The sequence below is a fragment of the Capra hircus genome, chromosome 7 (genome assembly GCF_001704415.2).
Source record: "Capra hircus breed San Clemente chromosome 7, ASM170441v1, whole genome shotgun sequence".
In the NCBI taxonomy this organism is placed as follows: Eukaryota; Metazoa; Chordata; class Mammalia; order Artiodactyla; family Bovidae; genus Capra; species Capra hircus.
Genome location: NC_030814.1, coordinates 91533407 through 91555420, shown reverse-complemented (window position 1 = coordinate 91555420; position 22014 = coordinate 91533407). Strand labels below are relative to the sequence as shown.

The following is a 22014-nucleotide window of genomic DNA, read 5'->3' as shown; positions in this document are numbered from 1 at the left end:
GGAGGTACTGGGGAACCATGGAAGCTGGCAGGGGCAGAGTGTGTTCTGAGCTGAAACAGTGGACGTGTCCTGTGAGGATGTAGTGAGATCCAGACAGGTAGGAGCAGAGGCGAGCATAAAGCAAAGGCTAGAGAGTGTTTCTGGTGCTGAAGCAGTGAGCATCTCCAGAGGAGATAAGGGCACAGACAGGGAGTGTAATGGGGAGCCACAGAGGGCTGCAGGGAGAGAGCATCTCTGAGACAGGCAGTAAGGATGTGATGGGGCACCAGTTGGTTCACCCAGGCTAAGGGGGCCTTGGGATGGAGCACAGGGCCTGGGCCGCCTTGGGGCTGGGCACTTCTACAGTTGTGTCTCAGCACAGCAGCCCCATGCCCCCGTCTGTGAGCCTGTCTGTCTGGGGAGCTCTGTGTGCATTGTGTCTGTTGTCACACTGCTTCACGAACCTCTGTGTGTGTGTCCAGGCTCCCCACGTGTCCTGACTTAACATGTAGGCCATGCCATCGGCACACAGGTTGCCCTCCCCCTCCTAGAGCAAAATTTGTCCACGTGCATCTCAGCCACACGTGTGTCTGCGTGACAGTCCCTCCCATGTGCATGCCTCGGGCTGGTCCTTGTGTACACAGACATGTGCATGGTCAGGATGTGCCCCCGGGCACTCCTGCATGCTTTGGTCCATTCTGAAGACACGTGTGGGTGTACCCCCTTTTTCCCTTTCCCTCTTCTCTGAGGGCCCCCACCCTGGAGCCAGTCTCGCCCGAAAGCCTCTCCATCCTTCTCAGCGTACCTCCCCCGCCATTCACTGCCCAGCCTCGTCTTCCGAGGAGTCCCACTTGCTCATTTCCTACTTTCTGCTTCCCCCCAACAAAGACCCAAAACCTCCAAAAGTGCAGATGTTAAGCCCAGAATTTCTTCCCTGGAGAGACGTGGACCTCGCCCTGGAAGAGATGTAATCTTCTTGGTGCCGACCTGTCTGAGGATATTTGCAGCTTGGGGGGTTCAGCTGGATTAGTGGTGGCAGCCTTGGGAACCCAGTTGCTTCTCTGCTGGTTTCCACCATTGTCCCACCAAGATAATGAAATGATTGAGTGTGGACCCAGGTGCCTGATCACCCGGGCACGTCCTCCTCTCCGGGTCTCAGTGTCCTCATGAAACGTGCCTGCTCCCTCGCGTCACTGTCAGGGCCCCCTGACAGGCTGCTTGGCCCTACCAGGAGCTCAGTGAACATCAGCTGCTTTAAAAATCGTAATCAAGGGGCTTGCCCGGTGGTCCAGTGGTTAAGACTCTGAGCTTCTGCTGCAGGGGATGCAAGTTTGATCCCTGGTCGGGAAACTTGAGATCCCACAAGCCACGTGGCGCAGCTGAAAAAAAACACGTTGTAATCAATCTAATTATTATTCCAACATCCCCTCCCATCCCCAGAGGATACAGGCTTCTGTATAACCACCCGTTAACGTTCCTGTTCTCTTTTCTTGTCCCTCTGTTGTAAACGTTCAGAAACCTTTGGTAAGTTTAATTTCTTCACCATGTCGACAACTAACGCCCCCCTCCGTGTCCCCTACCCCACCTTCTCCCCTCAGACTAACGGCCACTGTGACAGTAACTGACCCACTCCACGTGGCATGTCTACTAACGTCTCCCGACCCCCGGCCACCTGGCCCTCCCCATCTGGGCACCAGGGGGCTGCAGAGAGAAGAGCCTAAAAGGAAAAGAGGAAAACAGGACAAGACCACAGGGGACTTACTGGAGCTTCATACATAACATACCCACCCCCATCCCCCTTGCCAGCCCTTTCTGGGCCTTGACGCTGATGGAAAATATGAAGTTACAGAAATTTAGGGGCTAGATGTAGGCGGAATGTTCCGTCTGGGCTAGTACTGGGTGCATCTTGTTCTCTTTTCCTAGCATCCAACCTGAAGCCCCTGAATCCAACTGCTGGGCTAATTCTTACTAAGGTGAGAATGACTGATACTGACCCACAATAGTAACTTCTCATCTTCCTCGGAGCAGAAGGCAAAACAACCTTTAATACCCTCTCCATGTGTGATCTTCCTCTCAATATAGTGACCACAGGCTGTTATGGCCATCTTGGGAAGTTCTGTCCTTCGCTCTCTGGGTTCTGTCACCATAGTCTTAGTGAAACAGCCCCAGCAGGAGCTGACCTAGATTCCCACTGACCCGAATTTTTGCTCTCCACAGTACAGCCTCAGGCAAATTCCCGTTCCCCCTCCTCTCCCCTCCTCCCTCTGTATGAAGAAGGGGAGTGGCCCCATTAGATTGGGGATTTACTAAGAGATAATATAGGACCCTCCTAAAAGTTCTAGAAGGGCCCCAGCCTGGGAGGCCGAAGAACTGGGTTCAAGGCCCGCCCCTGCCTCTGACTCATGGCGAGACAATTCTTGGAACCTGTGGGCCTCAGTTTGCCCCTCTGCAGAATGGACTGGGGCCAGATGGAGAGGGGTGTATTTCCTCTGCTGTGGCATTGGGGGTTATCAGCTGTCATCAGCACAGAGAGGGGGGTGGCCCATATCACTCCCAAGGATGCAGAATTCTAACCAGGGGCCACCATGGCTGGTGTCCTGAGCCGTCCCAGCCTCCAGAATCCATAGAGACACACAGTTCTCTTCCTCTTTTCCTTTTGGAAATTAGAGATGCTGCAAGGCCCTCCTTCTTCCCTCCCTCCCCTTTCACCACCCTCCCCTGCCCCTCCTACTTGGCCTGTCTGTAACATCTTCCCTTTGCTTTATTAATGCCCAGCCCTGGGGCACTAACCCTTCTCTCTGCCCTATCTCTAACAAGATTCCCAAGACCCACCCCCCACCCACCCCGTTGTTCCTTGTCCCTCTTGAGAAGGAATCTAGGAGGGGAGGTCATGGACCTTCCGCCCTCGGCCCAGAAGGAAGGCAGCCGACAGTGCCAGGCCAGGCCAGGCCAGGCACCTCCCTAAGGCAGAGCCACGCCCCTCCGGCCAGTCCACAGGGGCTTCTAGACTGAGCCCCTCCTTCCCCAAGAGATTCCCGCCTTCTATGGGAAGCCCTCCTGATTGGCAAGCCTTCAGTGCCCATCCTCCTCCTGGGAGCCTTGCCTCGTCTTCCTGGACAGGGCCTGCAGGGTCCATAGACCGAGGGCTGCCTACTTCAGCCCCCTCCCAGCCCTGGGGGCAGAGTGGACAGGCCTGGCTGGTGGCCCGGCCCCGCCTCCCTGGGGCCCCGCGGCCCCCCAGGACTGCCTTCTGACATTCACCTGACTCTCTCTGCTTCCCTTTCAGAAAGCACTCCGATCCGAGGTAAGGCTCTTTGCTCACCCACCCGCCCACTCACGGTCTCTCTCGCTGCCCACCCAGCCCCCAGGCTCCACAGGGGGCTGCCCCAGGCCCCCTCCACGTGTCTCCTCCTCACCCTGCCCGGTGTCCATACAGTCTGTGTCTGTGTCGCCGTCTGTGGCTGGGTGCTGAGTGTGGCCATGTTGGCCCCTCAGATGACCTGGCCGCAGGGTGTTATGTCCTCCGGAAGGTGCAGTGCCTCCCATGCCCGCCCAGAGTGCTGATGACTGCTCTGTATGCAGCCCTCATCCGTCTCGAGCCTTGGTTTTCACATCTGTACAGTGGGTGTGCAGAGGAGGGCCTTCCAGCTGTGAAGCTTTGATCTGGGTGATGTGGTAGGGGTGTGGGGGTCCAGCTCTCTGAAGGAGCAGAGAGTCTCAAAGGCAGCCCTATGGAACTGCCCCAAAGAAGAGACTAGAACAGGCCTGGGTGGGAGCCCTAGGGAAGAGTCCAAGTCTGGTCCTGACTTTGCCATGAGTTGCTGTGTGACCTGGAGCAGGTTCCATGCCCTCTCTGGGCCCCCATAGTGGTATGTGCCTGCCTGCTTCCCTGGAGCCTTGAGATTGGTAGGAAGTGTTATGTAGAGATGGAACCCTAATCCACAGCCCCTAGAGAGAACTTCCCCATCTGTGGGTTCTCCCCACTTGTGTGGGACAACTGCAAACGAAGCTGAGAAGGGGCGTTTATTTGGGACCATGCATTGGATTTTTGGATTCCTGGTGCCAGGGACTCTAATCAAAACCTGTGATCAGAAAAAGAAAAAAAAAATGTTTAAAAAACCAAAAACAACCACCTGTGATTGATATTGAAGGTATTCCCTCATCTTCATGTTACTCATAAGCAACAAGTTACAGGGTCCAGGCCTGTGATTCTAACAAACTTACAGATAGTCAGTTCAATTAACTTATAAAAATGAAAACTTGGGTCCAGGCCTTTGGTTTCAAACATACTGTGAAAATCTCTGCCTCATTTTTATTTGTTCATGGGTGATGAAGTATTTGATCAAGGCCCATGATTTCAAACATACTTAGAGATGTTTGCTGGACTTCACTTACTTGTGAAAATGAAGATTTCTCCCAGACCTGTGATTTCACATAACTTTAGGGAAATCTTGGCCACGTTTTCATTTACTGTGAACACTGTAGTGTCCATGGCCTTGTGCTTTCAAACACTGTTATGAAGATTCATTCGTTTTCACATGTTCATGGGAAGTGAAGTCTTTCATCTGGGCCTGTGATTTCAGACATATTGAAGGAGGTAGTCTGCCCTAGTTTCATTTACTTGTGGGCACCAAGACCCTTTATTTGGGCCTGTGATTTTAAATATGCTTAAGATGGAACTTCTCTGTTGGTCCACTGGTTAAGACTTCACCTTCCAGTGCTGGGGGTGTGGGTCTGATCCCTGGTTGGGGAGCTATGATCCCACATGCCTCATGGCCAAAAAACTAAAACAGAAATAATATTGTAACAAATTCAATAAAGACTTTAAAAATGGTCCGCGTTTAAAAAAAGAAAACTTAAAAAATCTGCTTAAGAGAATTGACCACTTCTTCAAATTCTTTATTGACTCATGACCAACAAATTCTTTAATCCAGTTTTATGATTTCAAACACACTGGAGGCATTTCAGCCTCAACTTTATTTGTGCAGATTAGAGGTTTTCCTTTAGACCTCCGATTTCAAACACTTGAAAATTCTCCCCATTAACCTCTGAGCACTGTGGACTTGGGTCTCCGTCTATGATTGCAGACACACTTAGAAAATTCATTTACTTGTGGATCCTGAATCTAGACCCATGGTTTTGAAACAGGTCCATGAACTCAGACTGATTGATGTAGATGACTGTAAGTCTGGGGAAATTCATTCTTCAGTTCCTTTCAGGTACAGAAAGCTTGGATCCAGCCCTTTGATTTCAAACTTACTTGATGTATTGCATTGGCCAAAAAGTTTGCTCTGGTTTTTCTGTTACATTGTATGGAAAAAGTCCAATCGAACTTTTTGGCCAGCTCAATATATCACTCTCAGCATCCTTTGCTTTCGCTCTCGTGGAGAGGGTAACCCAGTTCTGAAATCTAAAAACCCTTGAAGAAATACAACGCTGTCTCCATTTACAAACACCGTGGGCTTCGAGGCCTGTGATTCCAGACATACTTGAAGAACCCAGACTCCATTCACTTACACACTGGTTGAAACGAACAAGCGACCACCAGCTCCCTGAATAGGCACCTTGTTTGTTTGTTTGTTTGTTTGAATTTTATTTTTTATTGGAGTATAGCAGATTAACAGTGTTGTGATGGTTCCAGGTGGACAGCAAAGGGACTCACCCATATACGTGTACATGTATCCGCTCTCCCCCAGACTTCCTCCCAGGCTTGGTACATCATGTCAGGGTCTTTGGAGCAGCTGCTGTGGGTTGGGACCACCAACCTGCCCTCCGCCTCCCCCTGGCAAGCATCATTTGGCACTTTCCTAAATGCACCTCAGTTGACACGTATTCCCCCCATCCCCCAGCTTGGTCCTTCAACGTGGCAGTCATTCACAAGGTCCCAGCTGAGGGTGGAGGATTGGCCAGGCATGTGGTGTGTTCAGGATGGGCCAGAATTGGGGTGGGGAAAGGCAGGCAGCCAGGGAGGCCCTGACCCAGTGGGGGCTTCTAGGCTGACTCAACTTTTCTGTCTGCCTCTCTGGCCCAGCCCAACCAAGAGACAGGCTGGATGGGACTCTGGGACAGCCCTCCTGCCATTCCCCCAAGCCAGGGTCCCCCCTCATGGGCCAGGCCTTGTCCCCTTTTCCCACAGGAGCCCTGCAGATCGAGAGCAGCGAGGAGACTGACCAGGGCAAGTATGAGTGCGTGGCCACCAACAGCGCCGGCGTGCGTTACTCCTCACCCGCCAACCTCTACGTGCGAGGTAGGGCCCCCCGCCCCCACCGGTCCCCCTTCCTTCTCGGGCTCACAGCCTCTGGGCTCCCCTGCCCCCTGCAGACCCCAGCAGGCAGGCCCACCCCGGGTGGTGGCTGTGGGACCTTGGGCGAGGCGGTGTCCCTCTCTGGACCTCAGTTTCCTTGCCTGTAAAATAGGGGCAGCTTCAATGCCCCTACCCCCGTGCCTGGTGCTGGCTGTCCCATGAGCTGCAGGACGTTGGGGTGGGGGCAGCAGGAGGGAATGGGGCAGGGCCGGAAGGAGGGGGTCTCTCGTGGGCCTACAGGGCCGGGGGAGCCTGCAGGCCTCTGCCCCACCCTGCCCACCCCCTGCCCACCCGAGTCAGCTTCTGTGGTGTGTCGTGCGGTGCTTCCCTCGCTGTGTGCTCGCTTCGCTTCTCCAGACTCGTGGCCTCGTACCCGCTTCACCACCCCGCCTTCCAGCGCCCTCAATCTGGGAGTTGGGGAGGGGTCTTCAAGGCTGCCCCTGCTGGCCCCACAGCCTCAGTTGTCCCCAGAGCCTGGTGCTCTCCTGGTCACCCTCAGAGGAGGATTCCTGTAGGAAGGTGTCCCAGGGTTTGGGCTGAGGCTTGTCAGTTTCCCACTTGGTCACACCTGGAAGCCCAGGGGGTCCTTGCCCCGGCACCACCACCCCCCCAACCCAAGGAGGGCCTGGGAGTAGCCCCTTGGTGTCTCCTCAAAGGTGCCTGGTACCCCTGCTCCTAGATGCCTCTGTGGACCCCATCTCATCTGTGGGTTGGTTCTCTTCCGTCCTTTTGGAAATATTCATTTGCTGCCTCCTCCATCTCCTATGTCCCCGTGGCTGTTTCTGGTCAGATCTGTGGTAGAAACAGCTTCCACCTGCCAGGAAATGGGGTCCAGTTCATCCCCCGGGGCTGCCCCTGGGTGGCTCCATATCCTTGATCCTAAGCCACCCTTCTTTGCACCTCCCTTCCCCAGTTTGACACACCAGGCCCCTCACTGTTCTCCACCTGGGACGTCATGCAGCTCCTCCCTTACTGGGAGACCCTCAGGCCCTCAGTTCCGCCTCTACCAGACACAGCCCCCACCAGCCCTGAAGCAGCACCTTGGCCGCCCTTGGGTTCTGCAGCTGGCCTCTGAGGAGGAGGTGGCATGGGGGGCGGGGCTGGGGACCCGGGGGCGCGGGTGGGCAGGGGCCACACCTCCGGTCTGCTGCCACGGCACCTCTGGTGAGTTATAGCGCGTCCATGACTCCAGTTGACTGGTCTTCGTCTAACCTGCTTTATTTCTCTGCAAACACCTGGGAAGGGGGTTTGTCAGTCTGGCAGGGCTCAAGGAGGACAGTGTGGGGCAGGGTGGGGGCGGGCCCTCTAAGCAGGGTGCAGCCAGGGAGGGGGGCCAGCCTTCTGTGTCCTCAGTGCCCCCTCCCCCTGGAGGGGTGGTCCTTTCTTTAGGGGGTCCGGCCTCCCATCCTTGCCTGGGCCTCAGACGCTCCAAAATTGAATTAAAAAAAAAAAATTGTGGAAGGCAAATGTAGATCGTGTATGTCGAGGAAAGACAAGAAGGTCGTTGCTGTTCTTTTTGTTTTTTAATTTTAATTTTTTCTTTGGTTTAAAGAAAAAAATCAACAAACTATTGCAGCTTTTAGCCTTGGGAAGTCCTCTTTTTACTCTCTGTATCTCCCCTATTTTTTCTCTTCTCCCCATGTCATTGTGTTCTGCATCAAACCCCCTTTACATCCCTCAGAGCTTCGAGAAGGTTGGTGTGTTTTTTTCTTTTTTACTTTCTTTACCCACATTTTTACATTCTGAAAGTCACACACACACACACACACGAAACACACACAGACAGGAACACGGACACACGCAGACATGCACACAGAAAATGATAGAAAAATGAACTTTAAAAAAAAAATGACAGAATGCGAATAATGAGCTGAAAGCCAACAAAACAAAACAAAAAACCGCCAAGCGAGAGCAAAAAAAAAAAAACCCAGAAAGACACGAAAACCTCAGCCGCGCCCAGCCCGGCCTAGGGCCGGCAGCACACATGCGATGCTTGCATTGTGGTCGCCTATATGCATCCTTTGGTAATGTTGTTGCTAAGTTTTTTGCACTCCTCGTCGTCATGGTAACTTGGGCCTGATGCATGCTGGGAGAATGTAAAAATTTCTCTGCATGCCACTCTTGTCGATTCGGTTTGGTGAATTCCCAACGCCTTCTGTTGAAGTGTTTCTCGTCTTCCGTTCCGTTTTTCTCCTTTGGTTTCCTTCGTTTGTTTTCTTTCTTTCTTTCTTTCTTCTTTTTATTTAGTTATTAATTTTTGGTTTCGTTTTGGGGGAAAAAACCGATCAGTTCGTTTTTTTTTCCCCCTCCCAGCCCCTTGACCCCGCTCCCTCCCCCATCAAAGCGTTTGGTCTTTGGGTCTGTCTTGTGTTTCCGTGCTCTTTGGTTTCGATTTCTTGGGCTGAGCTGTTGTGTGGTTGTTCTCCAAACGCATTGTGATTTAAAAGCCAGTGTTCCTGTCCCAACTACCATCCAGGAGGGTGGAAGGGGTCCCACAGCTGGGATGCTGGGGCAGAAAGTGACCACCCAGGCTCAAGAGCACAAAGGAGGTGGCTTAGACAGATGGTGGGAGGTCAGAGCTTGGGTGAGGTGTGTGAGGAGAGAAGCCCAGTTTGTCTGACCTGACTGGGCTACCTCTCTTACCCAGAACTGATGCCTCTGTTCTTCAGGGCGGCCATGTTTGAAGGGAGCTTAAGCAGGCACATTCCCTTCCTTTTGCCTCAGCATGAGACCACCTCCCACCTTCCCAGACAACCCAGAAACAGGCATTGGAAGCACAGCCGAATGGACAGCTGGCATATTGAGTTCTTGTTCAGTAGAGCAACATGTCTAAATATGAGAAGTGGCCACCTATGAATGGACCATCCTCGCAAAATGATGCATGCTTGGCACATAGTCAGTGCTCAGAATGATAGCTGTTGTGATGACTTTTTGTGTCCTGACTGGGTACCAGTATGGATCCACCCATCGGAAAATGCAGCATGATAGACTTTGGCCAACTACTTGGCCAGTCACTCTGCCCTAGTGCTACACCTCCGCCTCGTGGATGATGTTGGCTGCTTCCCCCATCTCCTCCCAGACTCCCAGCCTAGTCACAGGCATCTTTCGTTCAGCAGTGCAGCATGGTCACTTTCTGAGTACCTAAGCATCAGAGCTGTGGAGTTCTGGGGAAAACCCTGGGGAACTTCGGGCACAGCCCCTCCCTCCCTCTCTCTGCCTCCCCAGCTCTTCCTCTCTCTCTCAGCTCTCCTTCTGTCTGTCTGTTTCTCTCACTTTTGAAACCTCTGGAGACGCTCGCTCCCATCTCCTCTTCCCTCCCTGAGGAAAGGCAAGCCTTTGAGAGCCCCATTCTAACCCCAAATAGAAAATAAGCCCCCTATAAACTATCTATTTAGATTTATAGCCACTAGCTCCCAGCTGACTACCCAACATAGATGACATTTGAAAGCTGAGACTAGCCTGTTTGGGGTAACCTTTTCCTCTCACTTGTCCCTCACCTGCCTTCTCTAAACTCCCAATGATTAAGTTCAGGGCCGAGTTGGCAAGAAGATTTTAGATGCAATAATAGGGGATTTATTTTTCCTGTCTCCTTTTGAATCCAGAGTAACAGCTGCCAGGCAGAACTCTCCAAAAGATTTAGGAAAGAGGTCTCTCAGCTCCTTTATGAAAGCTGAGTCCCAGTAAATTGAAACTGAGAGGTGGCTGAGGGTCTCTGAAGACCACCTGGACTTTGGGGGCAGTATAGACTAGTGGTGAGAGCACAGACTTTCGACTTGAGGAGACCCAGATTCAAGTCCTGCCTCTGCCCCTCCTTGGCTGTATGACCTTGGGCTGGTCACTTGGTTGCTTGGAGTCCCTATTTTCTCATTTGAACGACAGGAAGAAGCATCAGTGCACCAGGCTCACAGGATAGTTGGGAGGAGTCCATGGAGAAAATTAACATTCGTCTGTCTGGTGCCCTGTGTTGTGTGTGGCACGTAAGAAATCACAAGGGAGATTGTTGTAAAACAGGGAAACAGAGTTCAGATAAATGGTCTGAGCAAGTCATTTCCCTTTGGGAGCCTCAGTTTCCCCATCATTTATTTCACAGATACGCCTTTTGAATAAGCTGGCTTACGGGAAACAGCTTTGGGAAGAATTGGAGGGCAAAAATTAATACATTTGCTCAGAGCTCAAGTTTTGCTAATGCTTTTCGGAGCTCAGCCCATGGTCTCATTTTTTCCTGGCTGCAATCTCAATCCAATGAGATCAGTGGTCTCCCCAGATCCACGTCTTTCCTCTTACTCCCTGTCACTCCCACAGGAAGTTCCGTGGCCAGAGTGTCAAAAGGGGGCAAAAAAAAAAAAAATGGAGCGAGTGCCAGTGGCCCAGTTTGGGTGTTAGGCTACCCCTTACAGATACATACCAGCTCAGCAGAAGAGAATAGCCACCTAGCATGTTCTGCTCTGAAAGCTCTAAGCGTTTACACTGTTGCCAGAGCAACCAGTCCTGGGAATTAGTTGCAAGGAATCCCCACCTTCAACCTAGCTCTTCCTTCAATTCACAGTCTCCAGCTTCTACTGACCCTGGGTGATCCAGGGGGTGGAGTATTCAGATTTACCCTTCTCCTGAAGTCAGTTGCTGAGATTCAAAGGACCCAAAGTCAAAGCCAGGTCCATTTTTTAAAATGCAGCTGGCAGCTCTAATCCCAGAACCTCCCTAAGGAAAATGTAGCTCAGAATTACATTCTCCCTGGCTGTTCATTTTCTTTAAAATCATCAGCCTTTAAGGTGTGAATGAGCGGCTGAAGATGGTGTCTTTGCCGTTTGGTCTAGCAACATAGCATAATTGAACCCTGGTGCACAGGACCCAGTGAGATGGTGTGGCACCCACCTGATGACGCAAGAAGATACTAGAGCTGGAGACGCGGGAGAGAACCTTCCACCTTCAAGGGACTCAGGATGTTGTCAGGATTTTAGAAGGAGCCTGATGAGGATAATTTAATGCTGGTTCTCAAATGCTGAACTAAGAGATCGGGACTCAATATCTGATGCCAGAGGGAGCTCTAGATTGCCCCAGTTTCCAGGTGTTCTTCAGAACCCTTTATCTGCAACCCATCCCCAGGCCCCTTCAGATCAATTCACAGCATGGCATTTTGTGGGGCAAATTGTTTTTAAAATTAAATCTCTGGCACCCAAGCCATATAATTGGTAGATATGATCTCCAGGTGTTCCCCTTTCCCCCCCAGCAGGCCCCAGGCAAGAGTAGATAGATATTGGGCCTGGAATCACCCCTCCCCATGACCTCCTGTATCTCCACAAAGACTACCACAGGGGAATGTTGGCAAGCTCCCCCAGTTCCTGCTGGTCACACCTGGCCATGCCCACCCACCTCATCCTCCACCCCTCAAAGTCCCTGACATGACCTCGGTGGTAGGAAGGGGCAGATCAGAACCCAGCCCTTCTCCTCATCCCAGCGTCACCTCGAGGGGAGTGGGGCTCCAGGGGTGGGGAGGCAGGCTTCTTCTCTGTTCGGGCATGGTGGATGGGGGCAGGGGCGGGGCCGTTCCGCAGGAACACTGAGCTCTAGACACCTCTCGCCTGCTGCCTGCCTCACACCCTTTGCATTGCTGTTTCCTCTGTTTTTTGGGGGTGAGGGGGTACATTAGATTACACCTCGTCATTCAGAGAGCCCTGTGTCTCTGGCGGCCGCAGCAAGGGGGCAAGGGGAGTCAGTCAATTGGCAAGACACCGTGCCCCTTTTTGCTAGAACTGGAAAAAAAAAAAATTGGGAGACAGAGAGTACCAAAAAAAAAACCCAATAAAAAAGTATCTGTAGGGCAGTAAAATGTCCAGCTCAAAAGGCCGCTGGTCAGTCTGTGGGCCAGGAGTCCAGCCAGGTCCCTCCAGGCCTCGCACTATCTGAGCAGCAGAGGGAGCTGGCAGTGGGAGAGGGGAGGCAGGATGGGCGGGAGGGGGAGAAAGATCTCAGGGCAGGCCATGGAGTGGTACCTACCCTCCCTGGGCCACGGGCTGGGGTTCAGTGGAGGGGCTTTGGAGTTAGGCCTTGGATGCCCCTCCCCCTCCCCTGACAGGTGTAATCTAAGCCTGAGTAAACCCCATGGAGGCTGCAGAATTTCTTGGCACCTTCCCCACCCTTTCCCGTCCTCATTTTGGAGTCCGGAGGAGCACCCAGCAGCTTCTCCCACCCCAAAATGCCCAGCAGAGCCCCCGCCCCCACCCCACCCCCTCAGAGCTGTGGCTTGCTGACTCGTTGAGATGTCTGACACTGCTGAGTTCCCTACCTAGTGCTTCAATCAGATCACCTCACTTTTGAGTTTCTCCCCCCAACCCTTCCCATCCCCTTCTCCCCTTCTCCCCGCCTCCGACCCCCCCCCCCCCACTTTTTTGGTTTTTGAGTTTCTGCCTCTTCCTGCCTGGGGGAGGGGTCGTCTCCCGGTTGCTTTGATGGTTTTTGAGTTGTTTTTCCATGTGAATCGGGGTTTGAAGCGACCCATCCCCTCCAACCCGCCACCCCCCTACCACCGCCCACCCTCCTGATCCCCGCACCCACACGGGTCCCCCCCACTGGGACCCCCCCGGCTACTCGGTGACGAGAAGAGCTGGAAACAAGAACCAGCTGGAGCGTGCTGAGGACCAAGGCTGGTGTGGTCCCCTTATAACCTGCCTGGACCCTCCACTCAGGTCGGTAATTGGGGGCGGGGGTCCCGCGGGGCCATTCCGTCCCGTGGGTTCCGCGCCCACCTTACTCTCTAACCTGCACCTCAAGCTTGCAGCCAGGGGTAGAAAAATGATGTGGGTGGGAGTCAGCACCAAACTGGGCAGAACACAGCGTCAGCCACCCGCCCTTGCCAACTGGGAGGGCACCCAGAGGCCTTGTGAGGACCCCCCCCGCAGCGGGCGTTTAAGCCACCTAGTGCTCATGGGCACAGTCCTCCCCTAAGTCATGGCAAACCAGCCCTCTTCTTGCAGCACACCCTTAGAAACCAATGGGGTAGGCGAGAAAGCAAGTGGGCAAAGTGTCTTAGGTGTCAGCCTTTACAGCATATTGGCAGATCCATTTAATTGATGGCTGCCGGCCATGCTGGGGATTTGTGAGCACCAAAATTACATTTGTTGATAAATGCCCTCCCACACTTAACTGACTTATAATTAACAACCCTGTATGGCAAGTCTTTTACATGTTCAAGATGTTTGCCTTGTGTCTACTTCTAAAAAGTGTTAGAGGCACCTTCCAAATTATGACACTCCTAAAGGAAGGTATTTTAAGATAAGATCAGATGTGAGCAGGGTCTTTGGGGTGTGATGTTGAGTTTTACACAAGGATAAATCTGGCTTCTATTTAATCTTTAAATCGTAAAGCTAGCTTTTACTCCTTTTAATGTTCCAGTAATCCCTTTCGGTATAAACCTTTTACTGATGGCTTCTGGACATTTATTATGGTGGCTGCTGGATATTATTCAACTGGTGATTAGTTAGTTGAGAGATGTATACAGGTGAGGTACTTTTGCCCTCTTTGGTATCCCCAGAGGGTAAGGACACAAATGTGAAAGAACCAAGAAGGGACACGTGGCTGTATAATTCTTGCTAATTACCATGGTAAGAGAAGGCTCACTTTATCTGGGAGGTAGGGATCAGGCATACCGGGCTTTGAGCTCTGGCCCTACCACTTCCTTTCTTTGTGTCTTCCAGCTAGCCCTAGTTCCTCTCTGGGCCTCCACTGCCTCATCCACAAAATGGGTACAAGGTCATTGGCCTCTCAGTTGGGAGGGATTCAATAGATATTCTTCCTATTGCTTTCTTTTAAAAAACAAAAAACAACTCTGATTCATCCTGAAACCTCCTTAATGTTAAACATCTCATTGATCTTTCCAGCACTCTGGAAGACCAGAGGGAACTTCACTGGCCCCATGCCCAGGCTGAGCACCTACTTACTATGTGCTGGGCACTGCCCTAGTCAGCTTAATGACCTCAGCATATCACTGATGGCCTCCATTTCACAGAGGAGGAAACTGAGGCTCCCAGAGAATGAGGGGCCCTTCCCAAGGCCACAGGGCTATGCAACCTCATCAGCCCCCCACCCCAGCCTGGGCAGGTTTTCCTGAGGTCTTGAGGGGAGCACCTTGAACTGTGTGATTAGACTGATATGGTCTCTGTTCAGCTCTGAAACAAGCAGCAGGGAGAGTGTCACTGAGAAGTGGGGCTCCCTGTGGCTGGGTTGTTTTGCTCCGAAGGTTCTTTTGCCTATGAGGCTCTCACCTCTGAGGCCACCTCAAGCCTCTACCAGGGCCCTTGGGTGCTGGGTGGGGAGGCCAGATGCTGTGTTCTGCCGGGGTTGGGGGGTACCTCCCTGGGGAAGCCACAGCCCTCCTCCTTTCAGACCCCGATTTTCAGCCCCACACCCATTCCATGTTTTCTTTTTCTTCTTGCTTTTCGGGTATTTTGTTTTAGAGGGTGTTTTTGTTTGGTGTTTTGAATTATCCCCCCCACCCCACTTTGGTTTTTCATTTGTTTCTCCTGGTTTTGTTTTGGACGTCAGTGCCGTTTTCTGTCCTTGATTAATTAGCTCCCCCACGCTCATCCCCCATCGTGTTCTGTTTCCATGACAACGCAGCGTTTGGGCATCCCACTCGTGCCTCGCTGTGGATGCCGGCGGCTGGCCTGGACCGCGTCCGCTGGCTGGCCGGACCCCCCATTCTCCTCCCAACTTCCCCCGCCCTCCTCCCAGCCCTGCCAGAAAGCTGCCCCCATCTCAGCGCCCTACCCCGACGCCCCTCATTCCCCAGTCTGTCTGCATGGCCCCTCTGTCTCCCCTCCCTGCCCCTCCCCCCATTCCTCTCCTCTGCTGACACCTTCCAGCTCCTCCATCCTGTCTCCAACGTGACTCTGGACTTTTCGTGGGGCTTCTTTTTCTGAAGGGCTGCCAGCTTTCTTGGTCCTCCCTCCCGCCCCCACAGAGCTCCCCTTCTTCTTCACCTCCTGCTGGAATTCAGGGAACAAGGCTTGAGATTTTTCAGCTCGGAACCCATGCCAAGAGAGAGGAAACGGGGCTGCCTCCCTTTGCCCCTGGAGCCCCCTTCTCTGTAGGACAGGCCAGACCCCTCCACCACGAGCACCCCAGTTTCATGTGAAAGTTACTTTGTGATCCTGTTTAGCCTTGCTGAGCCTCCAGGTGGTCATCCTTACAGTTTGAGACAAGATTCATTGACCTGCCCGAAGCTGGGGGCATGTCCATGTGGTTTCCTGAAGCCAGGGACAACCTTGATCCAGCTAGAAGGGTTTACCAGTTGACCCAAGTCCTTTCCCCCACAGGGCAACATTTCCCATGGGGCAGCTGTGTCCTTTGGTAGTTTAGGTGCCCATTCGTGCCCACCTCTTTCCCCCCACACACACACCCAACCCAGAAACTCACCCAGCTTCCGAAAATGGAGCCCCCCGAAATGCATCCTGCCGCCTTCATGGTCTGCGAGATTGGGACAGAAGGCCGCATTTGCTTTCCCGCTAAGAAATGCACAGGACATGTCCCTGTTTCTCAGTGTTCAAGCTCATCCCCTCGTTTATGATTCTGATTATTATTAATATCCTACTTATTATTATGCCAGGGCTGTGATGTGACAATGTGACATGTCACATTGGGTCACATCCGCTAGAATTAATATGCAGCATTGAAGTGGGCCCCTTCCCCCTCCTTTCTCTCTCTGTCCCTCCCTGTCTCCTGTCTGTTCTCTTCTCTCTCTCTCTCTCTCTTCTCTCTGATTACCCCCATGACTGTGCACTAAAGGCCCCTGAGATCCAGGCCTCTTCGCATTAACTTTCTCTCTCTTTCACTTTCTGCCTCTTCCTTCCTCTCTCTTTCTCTCTCTCTCTCTCTCTCTCTGTCTCTTTCTCTTTAAACCTCTCAACCAACCAACCTATTTTGCATGCTGTTTGTGATTCTGAGAGCTGCATCTATCAATGGAAACTTGTCAGATTCGACAGAAGCTTTTAGAAGGGTTTCTATACCCCAAAACCACAAAAATTTCATTAGAGTTTCTCATCTTTTCCTGGAGGGCCCCCCTGGGGAAGTGGGCAGGGACCCCGGGTCACCAGAGCGAGTGGGGATGGGAGGGCCCGACATCCTGGCCCCCTCTGCCTGCTGCCCCAACTCTTCCCATGACCTCCTGTGCCCTCGCCCCTCCCATCCGACCTTCCCAGAGCATCCCCCCTCCCCTGGCCCCCACAGCCCCAGTCTTCTGAAGTTCCTCTGAGCCAGCAGAGGGGCTGCTCCCTGAAGCCACGTCTGTCAGCAAAGATGAGAAACCACTGATAAATTTTTGTGTTCTAACTGTGCTGTGGACCAGCCATTTTGGTCTCTGAAACCCTGTTGCTATGGAATAATGCTTCATGTCTCTTTTATTATATATCAGATACCTCTCTATATATATTGTTTGTGAAATTACCTTCCTTTGAAGTTTTGGTTTCTTTGTGTTGAAATTTTTTTTTAATTTGTTTCTTTTTTTTTGTTGTTGTTATTTTCTTTCATTTGGACGAAAAAAAATTTTTGACTGGGGGGAAGGAAACAGCCCTGTTTATATTTAAATTGTTTTCCACTTTTTTTTTCCTTTTTTCTTTCTTTCCTTCTTCCTTTCTTTCTTTCCTCCTGCTTTTCTTTCTTTTCTCTTCTGCATTCCGTCTCCCCATCCCCCCCAACCCTGCGCATCTCCCTCCCACCACCACCCCCTTCCCTGCATCTCCCACCCACCCCACTCCCCCAGTCCGCCGCGTGGCACCACGGTTCTCCATCTTGCCCATGAGCCACGAGATCATGCCAGGTGGCAACGTGAACATCACCTGCGTGGCCGTGGGCTCACCCATGCCATACGTCAAGTGGATGCAGGGGGCCGAGGACCTGACGCCCGAGGATGACATGCCCGTGGGCCGGAACGTGCTGGAACTCACAGACGTGAAGGACTCTGCCAACTACACGTGCGTGGCCATGTCCAGCCTGGGCGTCATCGAGGCCGTGGCCCAGATCACAGTGAAATGTAAGCAGGGGTCGTGGGGGAGGCAAGTCATCCCTGCACCTCAGGTGTAGGTGGGACATAATGGTGGAAAAGCTTCTGAGTCACTTTTCTGGCCTCAGTCACTCCTGGCTGTGAACAGGACAGTCAACATACTGATGACAAATTATTGTGGGCCGGGCCCCATGGAATGAGACCCAGTCTTGTTCTACTGAGCTCACAGTCCAAAGTGGATGTAGCCTGGCAGTTATGATGCATGCTGACTAGGGCAGTGACAGGGGCCATGGAGCACCACTCAGACCCCCAGAATAAAGGTGCCAATTCCCAGGAAAGCTGAGTCAGGGGAAGACTAAAAGTTGAACAGGAATGAGCCAAAACAGATGGAGAACATATCTAAGAAAAGGAAATAGCCTGTGCAAAACTCAGAGAGATGGAGCACTGGGGATTAGGGAGGGATTACTGACTCTCTTGATGTCTCAAGTTTGTGGTGAAACTCAGAGGAGGATGCCTCCAGATATTTTTTCTAGCTTTGGAACAGGGGCTGGCAGACTACAGTCCATGGACTGAATCTGGCCCTCTACTTGTTTTTATAAATAAAGTTTTATTGACACCTGCCCATTTGCTCACAGCTGGCTGGTGGCAGCTTTCGGGCTACCATGACAGAGCTTAGTAATTCTTAGGACAGAAGCAGCCACCAGCAACACATAAGCTGTATACCTTGCCAATACTTGCTATAGATGGTAGGCTGCTGCTGCTGCTGCTGCTAAGTCACTTCAGTCGTGTCCAACTCTGTGCGACCCCATAGACGGCAGCCCACCAGGCTCCCCCATCCCTGGGATTCTCCAGGCAAGAACACTGGAGTGGGGTGCCATTTCCTTCTCCAATGCATGAAAGTGAAAAGTGAAAGTGAAGTCGCTCAGTCGTGTCTGACTCTGTGCCACCCCATGGACTGCAGCCTACCAGGCTCCTCTGTCCATGGGATTTTCCAGGCAAGAGTACTGGAGTGGGGTGCCACTGCCTTCTCCAGATGGTAGGCTAGGGGTCATTAAGACAGGCTACCACCAAAGAAATTATGGCTCTGAGAGGGCAGTCATGTGACTAAAAGTTACACAGCCTTGAGGGTTCACAGCCAGTATGCCTGACATGTGACCTTGCCTCCCACCCACAGCTCTCCCCAAAGCCCCCGGGACTCCCGTGGTGACAGAGAACACAGCCACCAGCATCACCATCACGTGGGACTCAGGCAACCCAGACCCCGTGTCCTACTATGTCATTGAATATAAATCCAAGAGCCAGGATGGGCCGTACCAGATCAAAGAGGACATCACCACCACGCGTTACAGCATTGGTGGTCTGAGCCCCAACTCGGAGTATGAGATCTGGGTGTCGGCCGTCAACTCTATCGGCCAGGGTCCGCCCAGCGAGTCGGTGGTCACCCGCACCGGCGAGCAGGCCCCGGCCAGCGCGCCGAGGAACGTGCAGGCGCGCATGCTCAGTGCCACCACCATGATCATCCAGTGGGAGGAGCCGGTGGAACCCAATGGCCTGATCCGGGGCTACCGGATCTATTACACCATGGAGCCCGAGCACCCCGTGGGCAACTGGCAGAAGCACAACGTGGACGACAGCCTGCTGACCACCGTGGGCAGCCTTCTGGAGGACGAAACATACACGGTGCGCGTGCTGGCCTTCACCTCCGTGGGCGACGGGCCCCTCTCGGACCCCATCCAGGTCAAGACTCAGCAGGGAGGTGAGTTGCGTGCGTGATGCACGACTTCTGGGGGATGGGAGGACGGAAGGATTTGGGACCCATGCCCCACGAGGCAGTAGGAGGCGGCCATGCGGTGATGTGCCTCTGAGCACACAGAGGAGGCCGTCTTACCTGGAAGCCGCCACGTAGTTTATTTGGCCTTTTTCAAGTATTTTCACGCTAGCGTCGCAATGCAGGAGGGTGTCCTAGAAAACCCAGATTTCTGGCCACCCTTGGAAAAGCCGATCTGGCAAGCCCACACACAGGGCTACAGTTGGTAGCGATGCGTCTGAGAAACGGGGCGTGGCCTCCGCTGGCCTCCATCTCCTTTGTTATGCCCCTCCCTCATCCATCTGTGAGTTTGAGAACCTCCGTTTGGTACTCTCACTAGAGTGATCCCTGCCCACTGGATCACTGAAATAACAGAAAGTATGTTAACCCAAAGTGCTAAAGGCAGGTCTCTCACAGCGCGGGCGAGGGACTGGGGGTAGGGGTGTACAACATGTAGGTGCATGGGCCCCAGCTCTCTATGGGTTTCTGGGCTTGGGAACCTCGAGTCCAGGGAGAGTCAGGCCTCTGCTCAAGCAAAGGGACAGGAGGTTTGGGATTCTGCTGCCATAGAGCAGACACAGGGTGGATCTATATTTTCAGTTACGGGCCCCACCAATTTTCTGTTGAATTGAGGGGAAGAGGGTGGATGCTGGGGTGCGTTGAAAACGGGATTTTTAAAATGTTTTCCCATTGGCAGCAGAGAGGATGGGGGAGTTGGGGCGGGAAGCTGACAACAACAGGCCATAGGGAGCTGTCCCGGGAAAAGAAGAGAAATGAGAACAGTGGAGAACATTCTGGGAGCATCCAGAACCTCATAACCCTTCTTGTTAGGGCAGTGATAAGCTTTAAGGAGCTCTTTTGGGGGAGAATGGGAACCTCGAAGGTTGGGGACCCTATGCTGGTGGACCCCCTCCCCAGCCTCTCCTTGATGATACCAGCCCTCTCGCCTCTCGCCCGCAGTGCCCGGCCAGCCCATGAACTTCCGGGCCGAGGCCAAGTCAGAGACAAGCATCGGGCTCTCCTGGAGCCCCCCGCGGCAGGAGAGCATCATCAAATACGAGCTCCTCTACCGGGAAGGCGACCACGGCAGAGAGGTGCGTGGGTGGCGTGGGGGAGGGGATGGCACTCGCCCCCTCTCCCCTCCCCAGGCACCCACTCTGGGCGGCTCTCCTGTCTTGGGACTAGGTGCCTGAATATCTCTCTTCCTCCTTCTCTTTGCCCCGTCCCTTACTAATTTTTCCACCTCTCTTTTCTCCATCTCCATCACTCTGTGGGTCTGTGTCTATCTCTCTCCCTGATGTCTGTCTGTCTGTCTGTCTGTCTCTCTCCCCATCCGGGTCTCTCTCCTCGCCCCTCCCCCAGGTCGCGAGGACCTTTGACCCGGCCACGGCCTTCGTGGTGGATGACCTGAAACCCAACACGGAGTACGCCTTTCGCCTGGCGGCGCGCTCCCCGCAGGGCCTGGGCGCCTTCACCTCGGTGGTGCGGCAGCGCACGCTGCAGTCCAGTAGGTGTCTCTCGGACCCCGCCCTGACCTGCGGGGGGGACCTGGCCGGCGCCTGTGCACTGACCCGGGCGGGGCCTGCACAAGGGTGGGAGGCACCTTGGCCCATCCCACCTCTCTCCTCCGCCTCGGGCGCACGAGAATCCTCGCTGAGCCCCAGTTCCCCCGCCGCTGCAGTGAGGGGCTCGCCCGTGGACCCCGCAGGCCCCAGTTTCTCCATCTCCCCTGGAGACAGCCATGGCTGGTTTGACTGATGGCACCTTCTCTCTCCCCTGCCTCTCCTGGGTTTGGGGCTTGTGGAATAATGGCCACATTGCGCCCATTTCACAGGCGTTTGGAGGGGTCCATGAGACAGTCGCAGCGTGCACCCCATCTTTCCCAGAGAGCAGAGGATGCAGAGAAGACCCCACCTCCCCAAATGGCCCTTCTTGGCCCCCAAACAGGGGTCCCCATTGGCGGGGGCCGGGGTGGGGGGAGTCAGAGCTGGTGCCTGGTCCTGGGGGTAGTGCACGGCTATCCAAAACATAGGGTTCTCGAATTCCTGGAGTTCTTCGCTGTGCCCGCCCGGCCTCCCTGTCACAAAAAGTCACCTTTTGGACAGAACACTGCAGCTGGCTCTGGGCCACACCGTGGCCCCTGCCACACTCCGCACCCCCTCCCCACCTGCTGAGCTCGGGGCCGAGGCCGGCCCCTCCTCCCGCCGCCTCCCCGCCTCCCCCTCCTCTCTCTGCTCCCTCCTCTCTGCTCAGTCTGGCCCAGGTGGCCCCCGCCGCCGTGGCCCCGTCCTTCTCCTCCCCCTGTTCAGTCAGTCACGGGCGTAGCTACCCCAAGCCTATGTTCCGGAAGCCGCCTTGGTGTTCAAACCTTCAGGCACCCCCTAGGCGTGTGCGCACAGGAGGTCACGGGTCAGTCGAGAGAGACGGCAACTCCAGCCAGAAAGTCTGGGCCGCTGGAATCAGGGGCCTCCTCGGAGACAGCACCCCGCCCCTCCTCCGCCCCCTACCCTCCTCCCCGCCCCGCTGGGGCCCAGCCAAGCGCTCCGCAACTCACAGGCGTGTTTGTGCGTGAGGCGATCAGTGAGGGTGTCCTGTGGCTTGGGCAGCCACGTGAGAGACCGGCACAGGTGCCGCGAAGGTGAGTACATGCTGGTCTCCAGCGAGTTCACAAAAACGGCCCACCCTGCGTGCACCCGCTAGCCTGTGCCCAGTGTGCTGGGCTGTGCAGACAGTCCAGAGCCCAAATTCAGCCCCCTAAACTCTTCACCTCGCTGCCGCTGCTGAGAGGCACGCCTGTCAAGGAACCGGGAACCCGGAACCATGCCCCTCCCCAATGTGCGCGTCCACGCCCCCCGCCCCCTCCTGAGAAGTCACGCAGGTTGGGCCGGATTGTGAAGGAGGCGGCCGCCAAGGTCGTCAAGAAAGCGGTTT

General features: G+C 53.9%; 1 protein-coding gene across 6 annotated transcripts in view; it reads left to right on the top strand.

The window, feature by feature from the left end:
* The window catches only part of PTPRS (protein tyrosine phosphatase, receptor type S), a 110906-nt gene that overhangs the window by 59527 nt on the left and 29365 nt on the right, over positions 1 to 22014 (top strand). For 4 of the 6 annotated variants that reach the window (XM_018050899.1, XM_018050895.1, XM_018050897.1 and 1 more), the window contains exons 6-11: positions 6116 to 6226; positions 7965 to 7976; positions 17037 to 17306; positions 18451 to 19032; positions 20044 to 20177; positions 20446 to 20590. In XM_018050899.1, coding sequence (XP_017906388.1) covers positions 6116 to 6226; positions 7965 to 7976; positions 17037 to 17306; positions 18451 to 19032; positions 20044 to 20177; positions 20446 to 20590 — 1254 coding nt within the window. The remainder of the gene's footprint in view (positions 1 to 6115; positions 6227 to 7964; positions 7977 to 17036; positions 17307 to 18450; positions 19033 to 20043; positions 20178 to 20445; positions 20591 to 22014) is intronic. The other 2 variants (XM_018050898.1, XM_018050896.1) reach the window with 1 other exon arrangement.